The sequence below is a fragment of the Dromaius novaehollandiae genome, chromosome 4, assembly GCF_036370855.1.
Source record: "Dromaius novaehollandiae isolate bDroNov1 chromosome 4, bDroNov1.hap1, whole genome shotgun sequence".
Lineage (NCBI taxonomy): Eukaryota > Metazoa > Chordata > Aves > Casuariiformes > Dromaiidae > Dromaius > Dromaius novaehollandiae.
Window position 1 is genome coordinate 35,182,749 of NC_088101.1, and position 27,726 is coordinate 35,210,474.

Consider the following 27,726-nt stretch of genomic DNA (forward strand, 5'->3'; position numbering starts at 1 on the left):
TTGCTCTAAAGAAAATATTCTTGCTCTAAAAATACTGGCCTACATTAATTTTAATGTATTTAATACAAATCCATGCAAAAGTGCAGCTTATTTCTCAATATGTGTGCAGTTAGACTGCACTGCATATGCCGGTGAATGAGGGTGCCCTTGTGCTTAAGTGTTAAGGAGGTGACACAGGAATTCTGCACATCACAGGTACATGTCCAAGGTAGACTGTAATTTCCCAAACACATTTTAATGACACTTGTGTGCCCTAACTTTTATTTTCAAATTTGTATCGAGTTTTGCATTCTGAGTAGGATTTAAGTATCAGGACATACAATTAAATAAAAAATTGAGAAACAAATTATAGATCCAAAATTATGTTTAAATAGATTTTCTTTCTACAAAAATATAATTACACATAATATCTCAGGTATTTTCTGTAATTAATACAGCACATAATTCAGTGGAAAAGTTTTATAGTCCGATGAAGTATGGCTGTTTGATTTTCAAGCTATTTAAATGGTAACTTAGAGGCACTTCCCGTTTAAAAAATATTAAACATACATTCTGCTGCATTAACTTTAAGTGTGAAACACACTCATTATGGTCAGTCTGAAGTCCATTTTCATATTGTTAAGTTGTTCCTCTCTCTGATGGACTACTCTAAGGACTTGCAATTAATATTGACAACTTTTCATTATATATAATGAAAATATATAATTTCCCTCCAAAATTAACCAGTTTTCCTAGTGACTAAATTGAAAACTACACCCTTATTTTTTTCCCTAAATGTCCTCATTTTTATTTCTGGTGAGACTTAACATACTTTTATGCTTTGGTCCCTGAGACTTTCTGTAACATCTTGTCAGTTGTTTGTAGCAATATTTACGCAGTGTACCCAAACTAAGGTGAGATTTTCATATATGGCAGGTCAACCAAGAACATTTTGTAGAATTACTTAAGATAGTCAGGTTCCTCATAGCTTTTAATATTCTTCATAAAAAGATTTAACAGTTACATCCACTCTTTTCTAATACACAGTATTAAGAAGGAAATACTTTGGATTTGTTTGGGTATGTTCTTTTCACCCAGTCAGGCTTTTTGCCGCTGTTAGTCTAGTTTTCAGACAAGTCTGTAAAAAGTGGCACTTCAAAAGTGTAATTTTTCCAGTTTTCAGTTTTCAGAGGTCTTGATAAACACCTGAAAATACAGAGGATAAATTATTTTCTAGAATGTGCCAAAACATTGACTGAAACATCAGCTTTTCCCTCCTTGCAAGCATGGCTATAGTTTAAAGTTCTAGTAATTCTCTTCAGTGACTTCTTCTGAATGTTTTCTACTTTTGAGTTCACACACATTCAGACACTTGGAGGAAAGAAAACTATCTGTGTTCATCTGAAAATGTTTGCATATTATGACTAATACCCAAGGTGGTGATTGAAAAATAGCTAAAAATGCTTATCTGTCTCTTTTGGTTGCTTTGTTTACTTTCATGACAACCATGACCCAGATTCTAGTTACCGTACTTACAGTGTTGCAAAAACTGGAGAATCATCCCATTCAAGCATTTTCAGCACTTTTTCTGTGAAGTAAATCTAATTCCTCCCTTGAATAATTAATATATTTCTCCACTTCAGTAAATTTTTTTGCACAAAATCCCACTCAAAACTAGATGAAAATGAATGAACTATATAGTAGGAGGAACCAAAACTGATTTAATAAAAGACTTATTAGAATGCTTCCCACATGCTTACCTCACTAAGTATTGCCCATACAGGAGAATCAGAATTGACTGATAAACGAATAGCCTGTATTTTTCCTACTGACAGATTGACGCTGCCCTCTGAAATTCCATTTTCAAAAGTACCTAAATAAAAATTAAAAGAAGATCAGTACTGGTATGTATTAGAACAAAATACACTTCCAAGTGAACTTATGTGAAGGTTCTAAATTACAAATTATAAATTAATTCCAGCAATGCAACATTAGGGAAAAAAATCATTTGGAAAAGTTCAAACTATAAAAACTGAAAGATGAAGCTATAAACAAGAAGAATCCTACTGAACATAATCATTCATTTCTTCAGTCAAAGCAATTAAGAGCTTGAAAAGCATGCAAGAAAATAAAGAAACTATGACTGCAAATGTTAAAAAAAATTTTAAAAAGGTAACAGTGCCAATATACATATGATCCACATGGTCATGTTAAAGAATCTAAAAGAGCTTTTCTCAAAATTATGATTATTTTTAAAAGAGATACTAGGAATCATGGACCAATTCCGATATATTCCTTCCCCATTTTTTTTTGCTTTTCAGCTAACCTTGTTAAACTGGCATATAAGCACAGCAGCAGAATGAAAAATGCTCATCCCATGTATGACATTAATTTCCTATCAACATGCATGTGCAACTGTGAGTTGACATCATTTGGTACTAGATCTCTAACTTGAGGGAAAGGGCCAAAAGGAGGTGGGAGAGAGATGCAAATTAAAGCAGACAAGAAGTGATGGTAAGGTGAAAGCGATGTGTCAAGAGAAAAGAGTAATTATATGGTAGGAGAGGCAGAGAAGACAGCAACAACCAAAGCACATTTCCCAGTAGTCCATTTTTGTTCACATAGTGGCATTTTAGTTTAGGTAGTGGTAGACACAAGACCTTGGCATGTATGTGGAGTATCTGCAGTTCATTTAGATAAGAGATCAAGGACTGCCCTGAGGAGGGGAGAATGGGGAAGCTGGAGTGTGGGCGAAAATGGGGGAGATGCATTGTGTTATGCTTCATCTTCATTTCAGGTTGGAGCACAAGTTACTGTTGTCATAATCAATAAAGAATTCTTCTCTCCAGCTAAGGCTGCAAAATCCAACCAGAACGAATTATCCTATTAAGGTCTTGCAGAGAATGAATTTTTCCTCTAGTTAGATGCCTTGGCTTTTGCTACTACCAGTAGGATTTTCATTATTTAAAACAAAATAGGATAATAAGTGGTCAAACATCACATATTGTAACATGCAGTAGCTCAAAGTGTTTCTTCTCCTTACTAGTTCACCTTGGAATACTGTATTTATTACAGAGTTAATGAAGTTCTCAAATGCAGAAATATTTTATATGTAAGAACAAAGTTTCTGGTTTTGAAGGTACAGTAAACAATTTACCTATCTTTAAATATCCATCTTTGGTTGCTGGGTAGTTGAATTTACTTCCCTTGTCAACTAGTTCTTTTCTTACAGTTTCCTGTAACAAAGAAAAGAATAAAACCTCCAACAATGTTAATAGGGCATGGCCTTTTATGCCAACGTCATTCATAAAATAAAATAGCATTGTGTTTTACAGTTAGAAGTGAAAGACTTACATCAGCAGGCAACACCTCCACAGTAGCGTTAAATAGTTTATCACCAGGGTGCTCTATGTTTCCACTTCTAAAGAGGTACCTGATGATAAGAGGTATATTATGATAAAAAGAGTATTATTTCTGTGTATTGTATACGTCAGAAAAAATTCTAGATGAGTAATTTTTTCCTGTTCTGAAGAAAAATTTTAAACACACCTTGATCTTAATCAGTTGTGGCCCACAGAGAACAGAAACAGGCATTAAAACTTTCAGATATGTGACCAAACCATACTACAGGATTTACATTTTAAACAGAACAAGCATTAAACTCATCTTCCTCTGGAAACCATGAATACAATTATACCTTTTCAGTACTCAAATCCCAAATCAATTACCTTTTCCAGACTTAAGTGGCTAATGAAGATCTGCCTTCTGATCAGTTCCTATTATTCTAAGGCCTAGGTGAGATGGGCTTCTGGAGTACAATGGCAGAAAAACCACTGTCTCTGCTAGACCACATGCTACATGCCAAGAGAATCCCCCTCTATATCAATACTGACCAATTCAGGTGCTTCTAAATAATCACCCATTAGCAAAAGCATTGCCAAAGTAAAAATTCAATTATCAACATCAGCTGGAAGTTTGAGTGTTTGAGTATGAGTGTTTTTTTTTTTATTATTGTTTTGGTTTTAATTTTCTGGCATTAGAGTTCTTAGGGTTTTGTATCCAAAAAGGGCTAAGGAAATTTAAAGCCTCGACCTCCCTCCTCCAGCATCAATCAAACAATTGAGACCTAAGAAAACCACAAAATATTACAAGATTATATATTTTCACAGGTTGGCCATGGGATGGGGGAGGGAGCAGCCATAAGGCAATACCATATGTAAGCTAGCTTCATCCAGTTCCCACTAATAAGCAAATGCAAAAATACAGGCTACTCAAGTTTCCCAAAGCATAGGCCAGTGAATTAACAGTGTTGGTCACAGAAGTTTGCTCATGCTTCAGTGTTTATTATAATAACTGTCATTTAATGCTGATCACTAGATGGAGATATAGACTTGCTTTTTTACACCTTTTTCGTAATAAATGAGAAATGTAGAATCTCTGCAGAAATGAAAATCTCTTACTTTTGTGACTGGTTAGAGAAGAACTGTGACAACAGTGAAGGAGTTTTCTGTCTGAGTATCATTATAGAGGATGTGGTAATTTGTGTCAGAGATACTCCCCTAAAGTCATGTATGTTGCTGGGTTAGTTTTAACTCACATCAGTTCCCTAATCTGACACGGGAAGAAGAAATTTTGCTGAACCAGGCAAGACTGCTTCTTTTGGTAGCAACATCAATTTGAATTGTTCATAGAATAAATCATTCTGAAAACCACTTCTCTGTCTTAAGTTACAGACATCTCTTCCTTTCAAAGAAGCACAAGTTATTAATGTGAGAAGAGAGCAGATGGAAGACAGTTTTATCTTTTTTAAATGAGAAAAACACTTAAGGTGGGAATTAGCTGTAGATCCAGACACCTAAAGTTAGATCTCTAGTTGTGAGCTAGGTGTTCCAGCTCCTATTATAGGCACTGACTCAGTCAGGGAAGCCTAAAGAGCAACTTAGGTGACTAAACACAGGATGAGATGAATAGCTGGCCAGATTCCACCGACTGCGTCAAGTAGATCTTTATCCTGTATAGCAGGAGTTTAGACATGTACCTCACATGAAGACATCTCCACTGTAAACATCTGTACTCAAGTCTCTGAATCTGTAACTGAATCCCACCTTTTATTAGTTCACTCTTCATTTTTTCTCCACAATATTGATATTTTCTCTTTGGTTTCATCTACACTGACAAGTGTGTGAATGGTGTGGGAAATAGCCTGTGAGCTGACATCATGTAAACAGCCTTTCTGTCAGCAACTATAACTAAGCTCCATTGACTAAATTCATTAGTTAAAACCCAATTCCTTTCAGAATTACCATAATAAAATGTAGAATATTAAATATTTTAACTGAAGAAAGAAAAGGAAACAATGAAGAAGCTCTCTAATTACCAAGGAAGAAATGTATTTCAGTAGCAGAATTCAAGAAGGGGAGCAGATACATAGCAGATCATGAATTTCAGGTCAGTAACCAAGCCGTAGTTTATGCAAACATCTGAGCACTGGTGATCTTGAGCAGACTCAGTTATTTCCAAAATGGAAATATGTAGACTTCCATATCATGTAATACTTACTTTTCTACTATTAGTGGCTCTAAAAAGGTGAAGCTGATATAGTCCCCAGCCACAGGAGCCAAAGCCCAAAAACAGTCATTTCCCTCATAAACTTTTTCCAAGGTATATTGCTGGAAAATTCTTAGGCTTGTGTCCAGCTTTGCAGGTGGATTTTTATGTGCTTTATGTAGCACATTTTTGCCAAAATCTTTATCCTGTTGGATATAAAGAAATGTAATTTCACATATAAAAATACGGCGAAAAAAATGTTCCAAAATCTTGAATTACTACAGGGAGCTATTTCAGAAAATGAAGAATAACTCAATGTCAAAAAACACACGAACTATTTCTAGTAGAAATATGACACTTACTTCAGTGAAATCACTGAGATTCAATGTTATAGTTTATAAAACAGAGCTTTACTGATTATTTCCCAGCTGTCTAGATTTAAAAAGAAACTTCTTTGGGGTGAACAGTTTTGTGGTTGTCTACTATGCCTTCTACCAGAATATATACTATTGGCCTCTGCCAAAGACTACATAAACCTCTAGTCTGATCCACTACAACAATTTTATTATCATCATGAGTGGTCTAAATGGTGCTAATGGAACATTCCTGAAGTCTGGTTCTTCTTTGTTCTTGTCCTTAACAGATAAGTAGTAGATCCATTGTTTGCCCTCAAAATTCTCCCCAAAATTCCACTGCCATCGCTATAACCATGCCTTTGTTCTACCAGTATACCCTTCTTATTTATAAACCCTGGTATTTGGATTGTGGGCTATTTGGCCAAGAGGGACCATCATAACCCTTCGTGTTTGTATGGTGCAAAGCACACGAAATCTTGTGCTATGAAGATGGTCCCTATTATGTGCAATGCAATGCTGCTGTGACTGGTCATGTATGCAGAGATTCACAGCTGTTTGTCAGAAGCAGTCTGCACCACCTGCAATTCAGATGTTAGATTAACATTATCTCCAAAATCTGTAATCAAGCACTTCTTGGGTATAGAAACACCATCTAATGCCAAAGATGCAGTGCTTGATACTGATGCGAGAAGCAAATCAGCATATAATCTAGAAATATATGAGAAATTTCATATTCTTACTTTCAGATTCTGTATCTTTCCAATCAATGATGAATGAATTCCCACATGCTGGAAGACAGATGGTTTAGCACGGATACGTAACTTTGCCTTTTGCTTTTCACAGTGCATCTAGAACAAAAGTAGACGAGAGTGAAGGTTTGTTTAAATAAAGGAGATGCCCAGTAACATCAGTAAGGCAATTCCATTATGTAGTTGAGGGTATGGGTCCATGTGGTTCACCCATATTTACATAAATAATCCTTAGATGGACAGGCATCTTATATCAAATACACTGTTTCCAGAACTAGACTCATAACTCCACACACAGTGCTGTGTAGGCATGCAAGCTTAAACATCAGTAATTCAGGGATTTCTGCACTGTATCCCACTGTATATCCTCAATTTCACCTGATTACACCTCAGAGTAGCACAAACAGACCTCAAATGTGAAACGGTTTGATTTTTTAAACAGTGCATTCTGCTTCTGGCAAATATTGTACTTAAATCCTCATTTTCCAATTTAGTTATATTTTGTGACATCATTAAGACATACACCAAGAATCAATTAATTGTGTTGGTACTGATAACTGGGTTTCTTGATTTTTTGTATGGCAGTAAATTATTTCTTTAAGTGTAACTTTTGCTCTATATCTAAACAGCAGTGTGATTTGATACAATAAAGAAAATGTACTACATTAATATGCTAATGAACATGCTAATGAATATGACATAAGGAGGCATAATGGCTTAGAATAGAGCAAAGGATTGAAATTAGGCTCCCTGGGTTCTGCTCTGTTTTGCCACTGATTTATTGTATGAATTTGGAGGATCACTTGATCTGTTTCCCAGTTCCCATATCTTTAGATTTGAGACAATAGTGTGTTTACTTCTCCAGTAAGGTGCCTTCAGTTCTATAGAAGAAATACATTACATAAATTCTGTCAATGCCATCTAAAGATGGAAGTGATAAAGTCTTCATCCAGCTAGCTTAAATACCAAAACTCATAGGGAATTTATGGTTCTCACGGAAGTACTAATTAGAAGTTCAAAACCAACTGAAAGACTATAAATAGAACTAAGTATTTTTACGTTTGTCCAGAGCAGATGTTCATCAAAACAAGGTAAAAAACACAATACTTGCAAACTGATTTACAGGCAGCTGTTTCTTTGGAAAGAGCGCTATATCTTTACTAGAAAAAATCTGTATAAGAAAATAAATTTGTGATCTTTGTACTCATAGGATTTGCAGTTCATCCCCAGTAAAAATATGGTCTCTAGCATGTCTCCTTTTATGGCATGGCAGCACTACCAAAAGAACTACTTTTGGGAGCCTCTGAGAATAATCAGTAGCACAGGATAACTGGTGTGGTCATTTGTACAGAAACTTGAAATGAGGCCTCTTGTTGGGCCAGCTGTCAGGGCTCCCATCTTTGCAGCCTGCCAGTCCCTACTACCCTTGATAGCCCTACACCACTGCTAGTCAAACAGGCAGAGGATGGTTCACAAGAAGTAAACGTGATAAAATTTCTGAACCACTCACAGATCTGATGGCTCTGATCACCTCAAACTGTCTTTTCCAACTCAGTAAAATGGTGCAGCTGACTCTTCAGAAGTTAATACTCAGCCTAGGCCAGAAACGTGCCAAACGCCTATCATCGCAGGATGGCCCATACCTGCCACAAACAGGTGTCCAGTTGACCCACTAGTGAGGCATAGTGTGTGATCACCCTAGTGGGACTCTCAGAGCATCAGGATTTCTGTCATCTTGCCTTATCTGGCTCCTGCAGGAGATTCCAGCTTTAAAATCACAGCTTTAAACTGGCAAGCACAGGAGAAGGAGGAGCTGGGATCACTGTCTACTCTTCTTCCATTATTTTCTGCATTCTTACAAATAGTCCGAGTACATTTCTGCCACTGCTCATTACCTCCAAGTGGTAGCATAAGACTGACTTGACTCAACAGGTTTTTTGGTACCCATAGCAATTGAAATTGAAATTACAGAAGTGAAACTCACTAGAAACTTGCTTATACCACTCTGCTTTGACTTGGCCAGAACTGAAGCACACGATTTTTTTGTCTGCCTTTCAGGAACACAGCATTGTTTTAGGTATGTTTCAGGTTTTAAAAGCTCAAACAGTCATTTAAAAAAATAAAGTAAAATATTTAATCTATGGCAACTGAGCTTGGCACATGTGAGAGAGATCTGGAATGGCTAATGTTAACATAGTAATATCTTTTTTTTTTTTTTTTTTTTTTTTTTTTTACCTCTGTTACCTCAGGCAGGCAGAAGCCTCAATTCAATGTGCTTAAGGCTCACTCTAACTCCTGCAAGCCAGCCTAACCAAAGGAGTAGAATTTCAATGCTTAATTCCATCTGCACAAGGTGAGAATGGAGACTCCTCAGTGACACTGCTGAAGTGCAAAACCAGGCACCTTCTGCTTCCCCCAGGAGTCACCCCTTCTACTCAGTAAAACTTGAACCCTGTTGATTCAGCTCTGCACAGCCTCTATCCTTTTCTTCTTCCTTATCAACACGAAAGTAACACATGTGCAAACACCTGGAGTAGGGACTCATTACGCTAATCAAATGAAACTCCTGAACATTAAAAAACATAGGAGCAGAAACTATAGTCATTCCTCTGTGGCATAAGCCTATTAAATAAGAAGACTGGAAGCAGTGACCAGCACCAAAGCCTGGTTAGAGATGACATAAAGAAATACTTAACATATCATTGGGTTCACCTATAGCACTAGAAATGGCACCTTCTGCAGTTCAACACAACTGCTTCTTTCATTTTCAGTAAAAAGTATCATTCAGTCCATTCAGTCTAAATTTTTCCCCACATTTTTTTTCAGGCAAGTGCTCTCAAGTTTTTTCCCAGGTAGTAAAAGGTTTAAAACAAAACAGGCAAGTTCCACTTCCTGAGAGAAAAGAAGTGGTACACAAAATTCAGAGCAACTGTGATTTTAAAATTGTATACTTTAATGACTTTCATGTTATTAGAAGTGATGGTCTATATAGGTTTACATATTCAAATTTTTACTCTGGTGCTGCGGCATTGCCTACAAGACCAGTTGCAGGCAGTTGTGAGCTTGCTCTGCCCATGTGCTGAGCTGACAGAGGTGAGACAGCTGTGACGCAGAAGTGTGAGTTTCTGCGAGTCAGGCCTCTCAGCAGGCCCTAACAGGCTCAAACCCAAGGCAGATCAATGCAGATCTAGAGCGAATCTTTCCTCACAAATTCCAAACTGCCTAAGTCAAGTTTAAGTGATTTTTTATGCTGTTTTTTGAAAATAAATTATTTTGTCACTGATATTGTTCGAATATTATTTGGGCTTGTAAGTTCATAGACATACTTACTCTATCCTTTTCTGGGTTGCAGACTTTAACCCAGAGTAGGTGGTCTAGCAGCCAGTCTATGGGCTTATCTTTATGGAACATGAGAAAAAATTCCACAATGAGTGTCAAGTCTTCCGATTTAAACAATTTTCCTGAAAGCAAGACATTATTAAGTTGAATATTCAAATATTTTTATTGCCATATAGAAATCACCAGCTTCATTTCCTCTACCCATAAGCACATGGATGCAGTTCTGACATTTAGTGGAAACTTCACATAGACTCCAGCTTTGGAGAGGATTTTCTTTTCCTCCAGCTTGTTGGGATTTTGGAAAGATTTCCGTCCCATGCCTGAAGATACTATCAAATAGTCAACAAGGTGATGAAGCATGGCGTTTTATATCCTAGTTCTAAACACAAATCTGCCAGCCACCAGTATCAGAGTGTCAGAAGAAACGAAATCTGAATACTTCCTCGAAACACTAGACATGCAATTTCACTGGCAGTAGTATAGTGAATATATTTAAATTAAGACCTAGAGATGAAAAATATTGCTTTGTAAAATACTACACTTATTCATTTAGTTCTCCTGATATTTTTATTAGCAGATTTTATTACATTAAATTTATTTGTTCAGCATAACACTGATAGTGGTATAAGATAAATATCACAAATAAATTCTAAGAAAAAATATAAAAAGAAATGTACCACTACAAAAATAATAAAAAATCTTCACTATAAAATGCTTCACGAAGGAAAGCAGATACTTCAGAAGTTTTGCAACTTCCATTCTTGCAAAGGCTACATGCTACAGGAGCATGTGGTGCCCTGAGAGGGAACAATTTGCTTCTTATGGGAACCCAACAACTAGATCCTATGCTGAGGAGACTGTGCATTAAAAAGACATTGCCAAATAACATAGAAAGTAAGACCTCAAACAGGAGCTTCCCTGAAATCTTAGCATTTCCTGAAGAACCAAGGAAGTTTTGATATGCGAGTCCTTCCATGCTTTGTAATGTAATTCTGTGAGAGACCTACTCTATTTATACAGTTCTATGTTTGAGTCAAATCCAGCTGACCCTGCTGAGGCCTTAATACTTACCAATAAATCCAAGTTGGGAGAACTCAAGAATCATCCACTCTTGGGACTGTTCAGCAACAAAGTTTTTAATAGTTTGAATATACTCAGGTTTGGCTACAATATCATCTTCCAGCTGGGGAGAAAAAAAACAGAACAAGCAACTGGTGATTTTATTGCTTGCAGAAGGGGTGGCCTTGTTGACACATGTGAATGACAACCGCATTGTGCTTGACTGCTGTACAATGTTTATCAAAGTGCTGTCAAACTAAAGTGCATTGCTGCTTAACTTCTACAGATATCTCTGTTTCAGTATCGTTCATTAAATATTTATTTACAGGAGTGACCATAACATGCTGAGTGCTTCCCACTTTTTCAAGAAAGGAGAGGTCTCTACCTTAACAGAGAGCTAACACTCAAAAGGGAACAAACTGAAGTTAAGGGAGAGGACAGGAGACAGTTTGCACTGAAGTTGTAAAAGCATTGATAAGCAGCAGGAATAAGCTGTTTAGAAAGAGACACATCAAAAGCAAAATGGTTAGATGCTTTGTAGATTAGCCTGGGCAGACTTTGTCATGCCTAAATGGTGACGTAGGAGAAGAACTGGGTATACTTACTGAGACACTAGTAGGAAGTGAGGTGTTTCAGGGGATACTAGCCATGAAAGAAGGAACATGCTGTGAAGCACAATGAAGGACAGAAACACACAGAGCTTTTAAGGTGTTGTAAAGGCTCAAACTGGATACATCAGTAGAGCCAACTGAAGAATACTCAGAAGAGGAGAGCAATAGCTCTCAAGGGAAGGAGAAAGGACTTTGCTGCATTTTTGCATGGCTTTCTGAGAAGAAAGGGAGATCGGGAAGGCCAGAAGCTACTCCAGTAACCAAAGCTGAAGATAATGAGTCCAAACAAGGAGTTAAGACAACAATGCAAAGAAAATAAGTGAATTTCAGAAATAATTAAGGAATAAGCAGTTCAGGGTTTGAATTTGGTATGGGCATGAAAAACACAGAAGGAAGAGTCTAACCCCTCAGGAAAATGTTGCTGGGGTGCAGTTCAATGATACAGTCAAGCTGATCTAACTGCTCTCTTTTATTGTTCCTGGTGCTTGTCTGATGGCATTGGAAGCTGGTTCAGAGAGCTAAATAGGTAGAAAATTAATGCTATCAGGAAAAAAAAAAAAAAAGCATAGTTTCCTGCCAGTTTTGCACCCTCAATTGACTCAGTGCAGAATCAGCATTAACAGTTCATGCGAGACAGTAAGGAGGGAGCAGGCCCACAGTTTTCAGATGGATTTAACTGCTATTATGAGCAGAGAGATGGGGGGTGGGGGGGAATGGTGTTGTCAATAGTGAAACAAGGGGGAAGTAGAATGAAACTTGAAAGACAAGATTAAGAGATCTGTTTTGACCCTGTCAGCTCCTGCTGATGATAAGATATCAAAAAATAGATGGAGATGAACTGACATCAAGATATACTGAGGTTAACACAATGTGAGATCTGGGGTTTGAGCTGAGGTGACAGTCATACAGTAGAGAACAGCAAAAAAAAGAAAAAAAAGAAAAAAAAACTTGCAAGAAATTCTACATAAAATCAAATGAGCTAAGAGGATTATCCAATGGCTAGATGTAAAGGGAGAAGAGCAAGGAATCAAAGAGAGTTTCAGAGACTCCTCAGAATGAAGTGGAAGGGACACCCAAAAAGGTGGAAAAATGGAGAGAGCAGTATCTCAAAAATCCAGTGAGACCACCATGCCAAGAAAGACTAGAAGAAAATGTAAAAAAGCAGTAAGGATGAAGAATACAGAGCCACTGATGCAAGGTAGATGTAGATGCAGTTATGAACGGGAAGCAGTTTTGCATAGAAAGGAGCCTGAAACAGTTTTTTCTGGAGTTGACTGTTGAAAGTGATTATTAGACAATGTAGTTTGACATCCTATGTAACCTATGACATTAAAAGTCATTTAATTAACCCTGTACACAGCTCTAATTTCTGTTCAACTAAAGCATAACTTCTTGAAGAGCATCTGCCATTGCTTAGAGATTTCGGTGTCCGTTCTTTTTCAGTAAATTATGCTACATGTAATTACCCTTAACACTTAGTATGTTGTACCCAAATTCTATTTTTTTTTTCTGGCTTCAGCTTATAGCCATTTGTCATTCATGTGCTCTTATCTGCCAAACGAAGTTATGCAATGGCTGTACACCATTTGATCAGGAAGTGCAAGATAAGAACTGTCTAGTCCATCTGCCTAATTGCCATCTGAAGGGCAGCAGAACATGTGATCACAGCTTATTTCCCTTTACTCATCAGTACTTTCTGATGAAAAAAGGTACATGCACAGTAGCAAAGAAATGTAAATTTCCTAAACAACAGACAATAAATGGGCTTTCATTTGTTCTTATGTGGCTTACCTACCTAAGAGAAGTTAAAATGAAGCAGCAACAGAAAAGCAATATATATCCCATATGCAATAGAAGTGTAGGCATCGGACAGGAAAGTATCTTCCTTCTCATGCTTCTTTCTAAATCATATTAATGTATTTTTATATTTTAAATCACTATACGAAGACTGTGAAGCTGAAAAATCTTATTCTATTTTCCACATACAACAAACCACTAATAGTTCGTTCCATTAAGATCCTATAAATGTTTCAGTATGAACACAAATAAAATTTCAGATAAAAATGCACTTTCATGAAAGTCATTCCTTTTTGAAGGAATAGGCTAAAAAAAGGCTATTTAGAATAGGCAAATAAAAGACTTGACCTAGAGCCTACCGAAAAATCATTTTAAAAAGTCCTAATGATTTCACCAGGCTTTTGCTCAGGCCTTAAAACCATTAAATAGATACACTAGAAAAAATACTATAATCTCTGTGTACACATAAGTGCTACTGGCAATGTATACTGTCAGTATATACATATATGTTGCATAGATGCAGTGCATCTCTCCCAACCCCCATAAGGGGAAAGAGAAACTCATGAGGTGAAAAAAAAGTACAGAAGTACTTCAGTTAAGTAAGTCTGAGTTTATAACAGATTTTAACTGATGATGCTAAAATGTATTTAACATTTTATTTTCAGTTCCCCTGAGTGTTCATAGAAAACACTTCTGAAAAACTGCTGTATCTAAGTTCCTAAAAGATGCTCTCAGCTTTGAAATCTATAATTACTCCAGAAAGAAGTGTGTCAACGTGGACACAAGGAACAAATACATCTCCTCACAGCCAGCATGAGATGTGAATGCCTGCTTTTATGGCTGTGTTAAAATCCCATTTTCTTGGTTCTGGCATTATTATAAGTGTCTCAAGAGGCTCTGGTGGACTGCAGGAAGTACAGTGGAAGTATAAATGAGTATTTCAAAGTTCTCATAGATTTTTATTAAGAAAACCTCTCTCGAAAAGGGAGCAGTAGCAGATTCAAAAAAAAGATAGAAAAAAGTTTTAAGTAGAAGAAAAAACTGACAGGATTGTCTTTTCTTCTTTTTTCAACGTTTATTTGAGATCAGTAGGTCAGGGTCACCCACAGTGTAACCCCTTTAGATTCAGTGGACTTCACAAAGCTACTTGCTTAAATCCTGATTCAGCAATATGCTTGAATGAATGTTTACGTATTTATTCAGCTAAGGTCTTAGCTGGTTCATAATATCAACTGTTCTGTAAACTGCAAGACTAATTATGTAGGCTTATTTTCTTGCAAAATTCAAAAGTTTGTATTATTTACTGAAATGATGCTATTCCTGAAAAGACAGTAAAATAAAAACTCTGTTAGCTCAAGTTTTTCCTAAGATTACTGAAGTAAATCTTAAATTTAGTACCAATGGAGGAAAGGGATTTTTATTTTTTTTTGTTTCCCATTAGTACAAGGTTTTCAAATGGTGGTTCTGATAAATCTCTGCCTGGAGGGAGACCATAACAACTTTATGGCAGCATGTCTTCATTCTTTTCAGCAGTACTCTACAGAGAATTTTCTGAGCAGACCAGAATCTGTGGTAGAGAAGCAGCTGCAAACTAGACACACAAGTTAAAAAAGTGGATATACTAGACAAGGATCAGAGAAAAGCATAGTTGCTAAGAAAATTCTGAATGCAGCCACAACTATCATCAGACCATCACAATCCAGGCTTTGTTCTGAATGACACAGTTCTGACCTTATATGATGTCTCAGGTAAGAAAAAACACATAGTATTTGTATTTTTAAAGAAATTTGAGAATAAATAAGTCACTTCCATGCAAACATGAACCCCTGGAGAAGTTTGTAATATGACAACATTAGTAATAGGGACATCAAGCATCTGACAGCATCCTTACCATTTACCTCATCATGTTTCCCATGCCTCAGTGCTTCTAACGCACTTAATAAACTTGGGTAGCATTCTTAAAAAGATATGAAAGTCTCAGCAAAATACCTAATTTTCAAGCAAATCTTAAGTGTTCAGTGGACAACATTTCTCTTTGTCCATCTGTCTCCTAAGTGCCTATGCCAAATTTGAGAACACAGTTTAGACTCTTGAGTAGCCAAGCTCAATTGTATTTGTGTTAAATTCTGACAAGAATTGTATGCGGTGTCTGCGCTTCTGGTTCTCTCTTCTGCTCCTGGGAATTTCTGTGATGTAGTCATGTGGTACTGAGTCTGAGGGCTGTTCAAGTCAGACAAACCTCAGGGAAACTTCAAGAACTAAGCAAAATGTTGGTCTGAGTTTCTTTAAAACTATTGACATTCATGAATGTCAATGAAATATTTGGGATCTGTTCTATTATTGAACAGTCTTGATAAATGTGAGGATTTCTGGGGGAAAAACTCCATTTTCTGATTCCATAGCTACTATTGAAAATTTAGCATTAAGTTAACAATAGCTTCAGGGAAAACGAGTAAAGCTGAGAAAGTCTCTATGTTCCAGTCTTTCGCTTGAATGGATCTCACAGATCTGCAAGATCCCCCATGGAGAATGAGTAAGGACCTCCAATTCAGATTTCATCTCAACTTGGGAGAAAAACCTCAACATCATGAGATTTATGCACCTGGTCCCTTCTGGATTAAATCATACTACAACCAAATTAGATATGTCTTCACCTGGTATTCCTGGGTTAAAATCTCACTTCCCAGTATAGCCACTATTTTTATTTCTTTTTATCTCATCACTACTGTATAACAGGTTCTGCAAAGCTGCCTAAGTCATTACAGTGTTCTATAACTTTGTCATTATGGAGTGCTAATTAGCACAAATCTAGACTGATGGCTAAACCTAAGCCTGAATGCATGTGGGTCTTCTTAAGATCTAACACTAAACCTTCTGGAGAATTTTTAGGATCTGTGGCCACTTGTAGTATAACCTTGTCTCCAATGTCAGCATATCAGTATGTTTCTCTGTTTGGGGGGGAAAAAAAAAATCCTTTTTGGGTTTTTTGTTGGTCATGATCTGGGCTATCACCTGGAGCTACCACCACTCTGTTTATTCTCCAAGTAGTAACACATTAAAACTCTGACTCTTTTAACCTAATGAAATAAGCGTTTCATGCTTCAGCTACCTTGTTATACAGCCCCACAAGTGTCATGAAGACACAGATAGATTTAATCAAATAGTACCTAACTGCAAGATATACATCATCACAGAAATAATCAGTATTGCAGCTACTTAATGATAACGTGAACATACCTGTAAATAAAATGTTCCCTTAGGTTGGGCATATAGCATTAAAAAGCTATAATCCAAATTCTGTTTAGTTCTCCACCTAAATATAAGCAGCAAATTCTGATAAGCTTTTTTGCAGTTTTGCAAGAGTTATTTGTATAATAAAAGCATTAAAACAATAAATCATAAAGCTGAGTACTCTAACTCATTAAGTGAATAAGAGGAAAGCAAGTAGTATTTTTTTGATATAAAATAACCTCTGCTTTAAAAATTCCTCTATAATTAGTATAAACATTTGTAAATAATTCAACTTTTCTTTAAAATTTAATGGCAACTAAGCAAAATATTTCAATTTGTATCAACTCAGCCTGAAATAAAATGTTTAATTAATAAGTATATTCATGTGAAATGACTTAAAGATTCTATTCATTATATTATGAACAGCAAAGATTTATGCAAAATTATTATTTAGAGATTATTCAAAATGCTTTAAAATTGAGTGTTTTTACTGATCAGCAACACAGAAGCAGGTTGATAAGCTTCATTTTCAAGTTCAAATGTAAACACAGATTTTTCTCCATAAAGTATAATGTCTTATTGTACTGAAGGATAAAGCTGATACTGCATAAAGAATGCCAGAAGTTTGGTGGGTAATTTATAACTATTTAGAGCAATTAACATCAAAGCGTATCTATATTATATCTAATTCAAATCAAATCATCTCTCAAACAAATATAAGTACATAAACATGTTTATGCTCTGGAGCATAGGAGGCTTATCTGTAAGTCCCATATACATGTATACATATGTATGTATGCATATATATACTCTCTGATTTCATTCATCATAAAGTTTAAATACTGCAGCCTTCCTGCTGGCATTGTCTGGGTAGCCCCTAAGCACATTGAAATCAGAGGAAATAAATTTTCCTAATAAATTACCATTATTGCTGGTCAAAAGAAAATTATTTTCCTCCAGTAAATGAATTTTGTTAGGTTATAATCTCTGTCTTAATGATTTTGCTGCACATGAGCCAATGAAATCCCCAGAAGTTAGGATGTGTTACTAATAGTAGGAAAAAAAAAAAAAAAAAAAAAAAAAAAAAAAAAAGTCCACAGTCACCAAAAGTTAGGTCATTAATTAAACCTGCAGTAGTTGTTACTAGTTAGTTACAAGGCCACATGAGGTTTCCTTTGTGTATTCTCAGAGCCCCTCCTTTATCACCAGATAAAACATTTTCCTATTTTTGTCCTCTGTTGCCAGATCATCTAGCCTATCACCACTTGGCATTTTCAATCTAGTTTAAAACCTGTGGGATGCCTACAGTCCAGACCCACAGAAGCAGCCTTGGCTCTCACCCTGAAGCTGATGTGCAATAGTAACAGCATAGCTTTTCTCAAGACTCCCCTGTGTAATAATTCAAGAAAGTACACTTGAGGTCCATTATCTCCAAAATTCACAAACCTCATCAGCTCAGGCAATGTTGAATTTTGCAGAATTTTCCATTTTACACTCTTAGAAAAAGTTCTTAGGTTTTATGCAGCTATATTACCTTACTCTGTCCTCTGAATCCCCAAATGTTTTCTTCAGGTTGGAAAGATCTGGATAATAATAATCAGGAGGAGAAATAACCTCCAGGACTCCAGATTGGACTTCACTAGGGAAGCTGTGAAGAGAAGTTCAGTGAGACCCCATTCCTCAAAAGTCTTTCTGAGGCAACCAAAGACAGCGGTCCTAAATGTTAGCTCTGCTCCTTCAGAGCAGAATTCACAACTCCAGCAAACAACCCAAAACACCTTTATTATAAATCGAGACACTAGGAACCAAGAAAGGATTTCTGACAACCAGCAGAACAACCAGGACAATACCTCACTCAGGTCACAGCAAACATTGAAGAGCATCTCAAAAATCCTGCCTCTCCTGCATATATAGGTGTTTACGCAAAATCCTGAGATGGTTCCTGAAATGCAGCTGTAATTCACAACCGAAACCACTGTCTAGAATTACACACTAATGTTACCCCTTCCATGTGAGTAGTTTCCTTACTCTTTTTCTAGCTCTAATTCTACATCTACCCGAAACAATACTCTCTTGGATTGGGAGTTTGGTATGGGGAGTCTAGGTCTAGTCGCTGCTCGAAGGATTACATTTTGCATTTTAAAAGTTTTGAATAAAATACGTAATCAACTTTGGGAGCAGTAACTGGAACTCAGATCTCCCCCCTCCTCTAGAATATGTAAAATAAGTTTTCCAGTTTTTAATAGGCATAGTATCACTAAAATAAGGAGGAGTTCTCAGGCCTGGGTTCCTCCTTTTCTATGATTACTGAAAAAAAGACTAACAGTAAAAATTAAAATGTATCACAGTGAAAGCACGCTGATAAGAGAGAATGACAATTTTACTGTATAATAGTGACAACAGCATCTGCTCTGCAGAAACATTTCCAAGAACCATAAAGAAAAAAGCATAAAAAATTAGGCAAGTGCTTAATTTGCTGTACATATTGTACTTTCCAGTGCTAAACAGTACAGAAGAAGACTGCATGTTCACCTTGTCCTAGCTACAGTACCCCTGTTCAAGCTAAACAGGCTAAACCTCCTGGAGGGAGGGAGCTATTGTTATGACCTAGCTAGTAGGCTGAGCTTGAGGAGCCGTTTGGAAGAAACCTGCAGTGTAAATAGAGTCTGGAAAATGTGCAGAAAAATCTGCAGCAAAGCCTCAAAAAGTGATGGAAAGAAGGAAACTTCTCTGGGGGATCTTGTTCTATTTTTTTGTTAGTATTCTGATAAAACATTGATACAGAGATTGGGAGCTTTGTTGTGGCTCATTTTAAAGAAGGAGAGAGGGGGAAAGCGGTTTCACTTCAAATACTGGCCAAATTGGTGTTCTGTCACAGTAGGTAACTCATGAACAATTTTGTGCACCAAAGAAAACCAGCAACACCAGCACTACAGCACAATGTGGATATCATCTATCCTTCTCTTTCAGTTACCTGCCTGTCAGGGCCTTCAGCCTTATCTGTTTTGTGGCTATTAGATACTTTATACCATTTCTTAGAAAGCAGCATTAGTAAGACAAAATAATGCTATCAATGAATGTGTTTTTTGCCCAAACAGTTTAATTTAGTAGTTGTTCTTCTCAAGCTGCTCTAAGTTTTTTCACATGTACATCATACTGCAAATGTCTGTTGAAAAGAACAGTAAGAGAAAGCAAAAAGAGAAAGCAAGGGAATCCAAGCCTTCATTTGAGAACTATTACTTTAATTTGGCATAGCAAAAACATGCATCTCATGCTATCCATCATATAATAATATAAGTTGATTGCTGTCCAAAATCCATTGCCTTTATGAAAAAGGGGCATACTAGGAAACAAAAACATCTAGAAAATGTAGAACACATCAGAATACATTGCAGAGCACTATAGTCAGTGGGGACCTAATACATGCAGCCCCAGGTGCTTTGAATTGCATCATTAATTTCATTGGGAAAAGACTTAGGTTCAAGTAAATATTTATCAGAGGCCTTACCTGATTAGTTGAAGTATATGTATGAAATGAGAAAAGGAAAATAAACTGATACACATCTTTGTGTTCTGAATCTCACAGATAGTTATGATGCACATACTAATAGAGTGGACCTTTGCTTCACTTCATAGCAGTTCCATTTTGTATCCTAGAGTTTTATAATTTATTGCTGAAATGCTCTAATTATTTCCATAAATGCTGGAAATGTATTTATTAACTGTGTTATGCAGTATATTACTTACCTGGTCCTAACACTTTCTGCAACACTGTTAACATACTCTGCATCCACCTGAAAAAAAAAGGGGGTAATAATAAAAAATGGGTGAAATTTAAATAAGTATTAAATAACATTTTGTAGGGAACATTTCCATGTAACCACTTCATTTTTATTCTCTAATTCTGTTCATTCCAAGCAAGAGAAGCATTTCTACTAAAAGACAGTACCGAGTTTTCAAGACAACTAAACTTTTAATCTAATGGAAAATAGAAACAATTTATCTCTAGCTATGCTTTCTGCATTTTGATTTCTCACTGCTTCTGCATGCTCTCAAGCCATTTTCTGGGTGCACTGTTTTACAGCTTCCAGACATGCCAGAAAAGCAGTCATACAACTTTCAATAAAAAGAAATGTTTCAGATTAATCATCCAAAAATCATAAAAGAGGGTCTATCGCTGCTGAGAAAAGTCACCTGAGCGAAATTTCCTAAAGCTGACGATATCCAAAATTTTTACATAGAGTGTCTTCCTAATATAATAAACTAGGGCACTTAGCCTGAAAATTATGAGGACATACTTACTCATTGCTGCTGTCAAATGAAATTTTAAAATATGTTTTAACGTGGAAAGCGTTAAACAGTGCTAAGTTTTATGGATGTGATTTCCACAGCAACGTATGGCCTGTCTTAGGAGTTTAGATTTTTTTTTTTAAATGCATAAGTAATCATCACCAGCTCTACATTAAATCTGTGATAAGTAAAGAAGATCTTATGTGGTAAGTTAAGAACCACAATTAGAAGAAAACACCAGACTTTATTCACTTTCAGCCAATAAGTTACTCTGACTTAACCCATCACGTAAAAGTTTACTCGATCTTCTAAAACTTTCTGGGAAACTGAAGGTGTGGATTCATGATCAATGAACATGCCTGCCCTTCTCCACTAGCTACACGCTCTTATCACCTTTCATATCATGATCAACCAGTTCTAATTTATTGCACAGTTGAAAAAAATGGAAGTTGCAAGAATGTGATGTTGGGGAAGGAAGAAGAGACTGACTCTTACAGGAACAGTTTAATCTTAAATTGGTTTAAACTGACCATGAAACTATAACCTAAACTACTGTTTGTTAAACATACCACTCTGTGACTATCCAAAGTGGAAAACTGTACCATTTTAGAAGTTAACATGTGAAAACTCAAAGAACTCTGAAGCAGCATAAGGGAACGTTTATCTGAATGGCAGTTAGGCAAATCTCATGCTGCCGAGGCTCTTCATTGGGAAATACACAACTGTAAAATAAGATCAGCTCCTGAAAGTTAAGCTGAAGGGGAAATGGAGCCAGTAGAATTAGGCCTATCTAGTTATCACCAGTATCCAAACTGAAAGGGGAAGTCAAGATCTAACTATAGTATTATAATTGCAAAAGCAGTTAAAGTTTTCATTTAATCACTACTTATAACTCTTAATGAATACATACATGAAGTTTAACATTGTTTATGGAAGGATAAAGAAATATGAAGAATAAGTATAAGGTCTGAGTAATTCCCCAGTCTGTCATCTGCAAGTCACCAGCTAATTCCCTTCTATAGCTTTTTTTCCAAAATGTCATGATCACATTGGATATCAGAGAAATTTTATCTACCACTAACATTTTAAATTGAGCATTTTTTACTTTTCCAAACATGGATTGTTTGTCTCTGAATAGTTTAAAACTGTTTTCTTTTTCACAAGAAATGCCAATGCAGAACGTAAGGCTCCGACACGTCAAGGTACTTTTGTTAGACTAAGTAAGTCTACATTTTTTCCAGATTCTATGAAACTTTCCTGGGAGGATTTACTTTTCATTCTTGTAATAGAATATGTTACTTTCAGGGATGGTAAAAGTTTGTAAGATTTTATTTGAAAATCTGAGTGCAGCAACTGTGCTTGTAAATATGACTTTTTTCCCCTCCAACCATTTGATTTGCAGGGTTTTTTTTTCCCCCACATCTGAAGACTGAGGCACTAACTGCTTCCTACTTTCTCCACCCCTAAAGAAATCCCTCCAGAAGTCCTGGCTGACAGTATATTGCAGAATCTCCTAGCTGACAGTATATTGCAGAATCTTCTACGTTATTATATTAAGACATTAAATCCGTATTGTCTTTTTATTACCATACTGCATGTTTCCATACTAACTTACCTCTGCTACAAAGATGATTATTACACAGTCATTCTTTTGCTCTTCAGAAAGTTCATATAATAGGGAATGCAGTGTATTCATCAGATAACTTTGTTTTTCCCTTTTCACAGTAGGAATACCCATGACAAGGGAGACTGCAAAGACAGAAGTCAAAAATCACTTCATTTTAAGTCAGATAAACAGAAACTTTAATTCTATTTTAATTTGGATTGGACATGACCATGAGAACATATGAACGGGTCTATCCTGTTGGAAGATAATTATAACCATGACCATTCACTGACTGGCTTACATGGTGACAGCTAATATTCCTATAGCACTGTAATTGCATGCCTTGCCACCTGAAAGGGGAGATACCTCCAGCTAGGTTTAGGTTAGAGATACTTGTATCTATGTTCTAAGCACTGGATCTACACTGTGCAGACGGTAAATTATTCTAAGAATTTAGAGCCATTACTACCTCTGTCAAGCAGATGGGCATCTGCTACTGGGTTTCAAAAGCGCATATTTGAAAAAGTCATCCTAGCTGTCCGTATGGAGTTGGAGACATCCACACTGCTTTAGTGAGCAAATTACTTTCTCACTGGAAGCGAGTGCTGTATATCTCAGTAAGGAATCCAACTCAAAACTGCTTTCTGAGCAGTTTAACTGGTATGAACTGATGGCTTAGACATAATCAATAATAATAAGAAAGGAACTGAAAGAGACTCTGGCAAAGGCTGCACTGGTGGCAAAACCATGTTATATTACATCGTTAGTTTTTAAGCAGAACGTCTTTTTTCATCGACGAGGGCATTCCTGAAGTCAATAACCTAATATGACTCAATAAACCCATGGAAAAGACTCCTAGTCATAAAGAGCTTGTGAGGTTGGTAAGGAAGCAGCAGATTTTGAAGGAAATGAATAGATGCTGTGAGTTGTTCGAGACTTCATTATCGGTGCCAATGTCCATTCAAAACCATAGAAGTTCCAGTGTTCCTTTCCAGTATGTGACTTGCTAAACCACTAAGTTTTAGCTTTTCTTTTTACACACTGAAGGTCAACCTGTACTTGCTGAAGTACAGTCTTGCTATTGTGATTTTCATTTATAAATAAACATTGTGTTCTTTTATTACTTATTACTTTTATGGTTGCTTGAGAATGTGTCTGGTTTTCCATGGTTTTTCTGCAACTGTTTGCCAACTACTTCCTGATATTTTGCAACTACCTCCTGATATTTGCACTAACACCGATCTGCAAGCACTCAGAGAGAAGTACTGCACTAGATCACATTGCTACAATTACACCTACTCATGGGAAGACTGTAGAAAGTTAGCCATTGTCATGGGCAGTGCCAAGTTTTTCCTTAACTAAATCAAAAATGCTGTCAATGTTTCTTTACATAAAAGTCACAATTTCAACAAATACAAAAACCAGACAAACGGTTGACCAGTTTGCAGTTTGTTCGCTCCTTTGACTATTCTTTTTACCTACTACCTAACAGTCTAGAGAAGCTGTAACTTAGTCATTTGTATTATGGTTCATTGGAATTCATTGTTTCTTCTCCATGCTTCAGTTAAGTTCTCACTTGGATGAAGAATTTGCATTGGAATTTTATTAATATTTCAAATTATCACATCATCTTTCCATTTGCTTATGATGTTAGCAGACTGGAAATTTTTCTTGGGTTCCTTAAGCATACTAATTTTGTGGGAAAAACATCAGCCAATGCATCTTAGCCACACAAGTACATGACTAGGAACAAAAAAGATACTGTTTTCAATTAGGACTATTTTTTTATATATATATATATTTGAAAGGTTTACCAGAATACTTAGGGGTGAGGACTTCAAACTGCGATGGGAGTGGTAAAAGCGCTTTTACCACCCCGTGAAAATTTATTCAATTTGTCAACATTTTAAAATTTAGGGAGAAAAGAAAAACTCCAAAGTTTGAGTATGTTTCATTGATAAAATTTAACAGATTTCTAGAAATGTATACAAAATATAAACCAAATTTTATTTCTTACCTCCAGTTCTCTGTTGCCCAATGACAACATTTGGAAAAATGGACTCTTCATATTCTCGAAGGTGAGGCAGATAGCAGTACATGTTTGTAAGATGCATGGGGAGTTTTCTGGTGAGATTTAATACTTTCCACTTCATACCATCTTAAAGAAACAACAAATCCACACATGTACATATAGTAAAAATCTAGCTGCAAAGACCATTATTCAAACTGTTCTCCTCAATTAAATATTAGATTGCCACACACAAGGTTATTCAACCAGAACCATTTATCAAAAAATATGTTATATTTCACACATGAATACTTCATGGTGGTTAATAAATAGCTTGTCTGGTGACTGATTCCTGTTTCAGTCTAATGCAAGTTTCCCAGTTTCTCTAGTATATCTCAGGAATGGGCTTGACAGTCTCAGGAATGAGTTTATGGTAATGCATTACAATAGCACATGTACACCCCAGTCGGACTGAACCCCTCCTGCGGTAACTAGTTGAGAATTCCATTGTATGATCCACCTCACACCCAGAAAATAATGCAAAGCTCCAATCCTGAACTCCCTGTGGAACTCCCTCTGGAGTTCTCAGTGCATAGATAGCTGCAGGATTGGGCCTAACTTAAAATACAATAAACAGTTATTTTTAAATGCAGCTGGAGAAAACTAGTACATTTTTTGCACAGGTGGCAGTTTTTTTTTTAAACTGACAAAAATAAATACAGATTATGATTCATAAATTTCTTAGTAACTTAACTTCATAAAGTTCGATGCTTTCCCATGAATGTAATACATGGTAATTTTCAGTATGTACATGAAGGGACCAATCAGAAGCCATTAGGTTATAAAGTCCTATGACAAAGAGGACAATCAGACCCAAGCCTTTAAAAAAGGAGAATCAGATTCAAGCCTTTAAAAAAAAATTCAAAAACAAAAAATGGTAGTAGTTAACAGGAAAAAAGAGGGAATATTTATTCTCTACTATTGTAAAATGAAGATGAAAAAGTTAGGATACTTATTAACATTAAAATAACTGAAGTATGACTTTTTAAAAACAAACCTATTTTAAAAAACAAGCTATATAAAAAACAGATAACATTTACTAATTTATATTTCTTTATGTAAACATTCCTGAATGTTCCAGTGGTGTTAAACATTCTTTAGAATAAATTTAAAGAACTACTAAAACCTGAACAATCTGCTTCTAAAATTACTATAAAATCACTTATAAGCTTGTAAAAAAATGTAATAGTTAATGTGAGATACCAATAGGAGCACAGATGACAGGCACAATGCAATTAAAAAAAAGAAAGGGGGAGGATAATCTGAAAGGATTAAAAGGAAGACTATATCGTATGGGAGGAAGAATAGTAAATGGTCCTTCTAATCTTTAACAAAACTGCTTGTAAACAAAACTTAAAATTACTCCAGGCTATATATTAACCAGTCATCTAAAGGCTTAAATCTTATCTTCCTGACACAGGCAGCATATGGCTCTCATACTACAATTTTGTCTGTCATTCTCAGTTACTGAATTTATCTATACCCTACTAGCTACCCACAAGGTGCTTGTCTTGCCCTGAAAGAAAAGAAAGCTCCCATGAATTTGCCTAAGGTAATTCATACCTCAGTGAATACCTCCTCCAGACACTTTAACCAGCTGTGTAAAGAGGCTGGTGCTAGGGGACTTCATGATATCAGAACAATACCTCAAGTAAATTTAGCCAACGAAATCATTTTAACACCCTTCCAAGAAACAGAAAGCTTGAAAACCCACAGTTTCACAGTCAGTAGAGCAGCACAGGGCTTATTGACTTAAATAGAAAGTTATTTTGCCTAAGAAAGGCACCTGGGATAAATCCCCAAATTTACCACTGTTAAAAGTTACTTAAAACAATCCCTACAAATGACTATATTCAGCTTTATTCATCCAATTAGACCAACACAGCCAGAAGCTTACCAAGTAGGCAATATCTGTTTGAAGTTCTTCAGCATCCAAGATACTCCCAACAAAAATGATAGATTGCCAGAGATTCCCCCCCTCTCCAGAACACTGTTTCAGTTTTCAAAAACAATTTAATTTATATTTCTAGACTTCACTGTATGAAAGACACCCACAGCTCCTCCCACTTTGCTTTGGCATTAAACATATTGGAATTTTATTGGATAGAAACTTTTTTCTTACTGCCTTCCTAACTTTTCAAGGACTTTCCACTTTTATAAGAAAGAGAAAATAGTTTCTGTTGAGGGCTGGGCAAAGGATATTAGTTCTACTATATGTGATAAAACATGGTTGGAATGGGAAGCAGGAGACTAAGTAAAAATAGAAGAAAAAACATTCAGTGATGTTTAAGAAATTTTTGCTTTGAATCCCATGAATTGACAACAACTTCGACGAACTTTCCGATGTTCGTTTGGCTTCAATAAGAATAAAAATGGCAGGAGAAGGGAGACTTGTGCTCTCCTCTACTGTTATGTGCATTAGGCAAGAACTCTTTGTTCGCAGTACGTGAGGCTACCAGTGGTGACAACATGCTCTCTATTTTAATACTTACAAGGCCACAATGCTGCTAACAGTTAAACATTTGATTATAAGCATCTGAACAGTCCCACTGAATTAATATTGGATAAATAGAAATAAACAAAATAAATAGGAATAAACAAAAAGAGGCAAGGGAGAACAGGGTAAGAAACCAAGCTGACTACACAGAACCGGAATGCATCATGTTCCTTCTTCCCTTTCACAGCCCTGGTTAATTCCCTCTATTAAGTAGCAGCCTGCTGTACTGAATGCAAAGAAGGATGTAAAACAAATAGTTTTCAGTAGCATTCAGAGTTTTAAGTCCAGGTTTGTTGTGTAACACTCCAAGGACAGAGGTACCCCATCTAGTTTTCCTCTTTCTCCAGGAAAGTAGCTCTTCCGGTCCTGACAAGGAGGCATAATGGGCAGATCCTGCATTACTTTACTGTTTCTTTTAGGAGACAGAACCAGATCATCTAATCTGTTATCTGCAACTACCAGTGCACAGAGTTGATAAAAAAGTAGACTGCAGGACAGTAGCATCTAATATATTTTTTTAAATAAATGAATAAGAACTTTAATTAAAAAATAGGAAGAAGCTAGATCACTAGAATAAACTTAATTGCATTTTGGTGT

General features: G+C 36.2%; 1 protein-coding gene across 2 annotated transcripts in view; it reads right to left on the minus strand.

Moving 5' to 3' along the window:
- Positions 1 to 952: 952 nt before the first annotated feature.
- Positions 953 to 27,726, minus strand: part of MGAT4D (MGAT4 family member D) — a 39,178-nt gene continuing 12,404 nt past the window's right edge. Inside the window, exons 3-15 of one of the 2 annotated variants that reach the window (XM_026106187.2) lie at positions 24,582 to 24,722; positions 22,574 to 22,707; positions 20,416 to 20,462; positions 18,203 to 18,316; positions 16,675 to 16,750; positions 11,042 to 11,153; positions 9,962 to 10,092; positions 6,623 to 6,730; positions 5,539 to 5,732; positions 3,334 to 3,412; positions 3,137 to 3,215; positions 1,740 to 1,852; positions 953 to 1,185 (exon numbers count right to left, since the gene is read on the minus strand). In XM_026106187.2, the coding sequence (XP_025961972.1) occupies positions 1,159 to 1,185; positions 1,740 to 1,852; positions 3,137 to 3,215; positions 3,334 to 3,412; positions 5,539 to 5,732; positions 6,623 to 6,730; positions 9,962 to 10,092; positions 11,042 to 11,153; positions 16,675 to 16,750; positions 18,203 to 18,316; positions 20,416 to 20,462; positions 22,574 to 22,707; positions 24,582 to 24,722 (1,355 nt within the window). In that variant the 3' untranslated portion in view covers positions 953 to 1,158. The remainder of the gene's footprint in view (positions 1,186 to 1,739; positions 1,853 to 3,136; positions 3,216 to 3,333; positions 3,413 to 5,538; positions 5,733 to 6,622; positions 6,731 to 9,961; positions 10,093 to 11,041; positions 11,154 to 16,674; positions 16,751 to 18,202; positions 18,317 to 20,415; positions 20,463 to 22,573; positions 22,708 to 24,581; positions 24,723 to 27,726) is intronic. The other variant, XM_026106188.2, reaches the window with a different exon arrangement.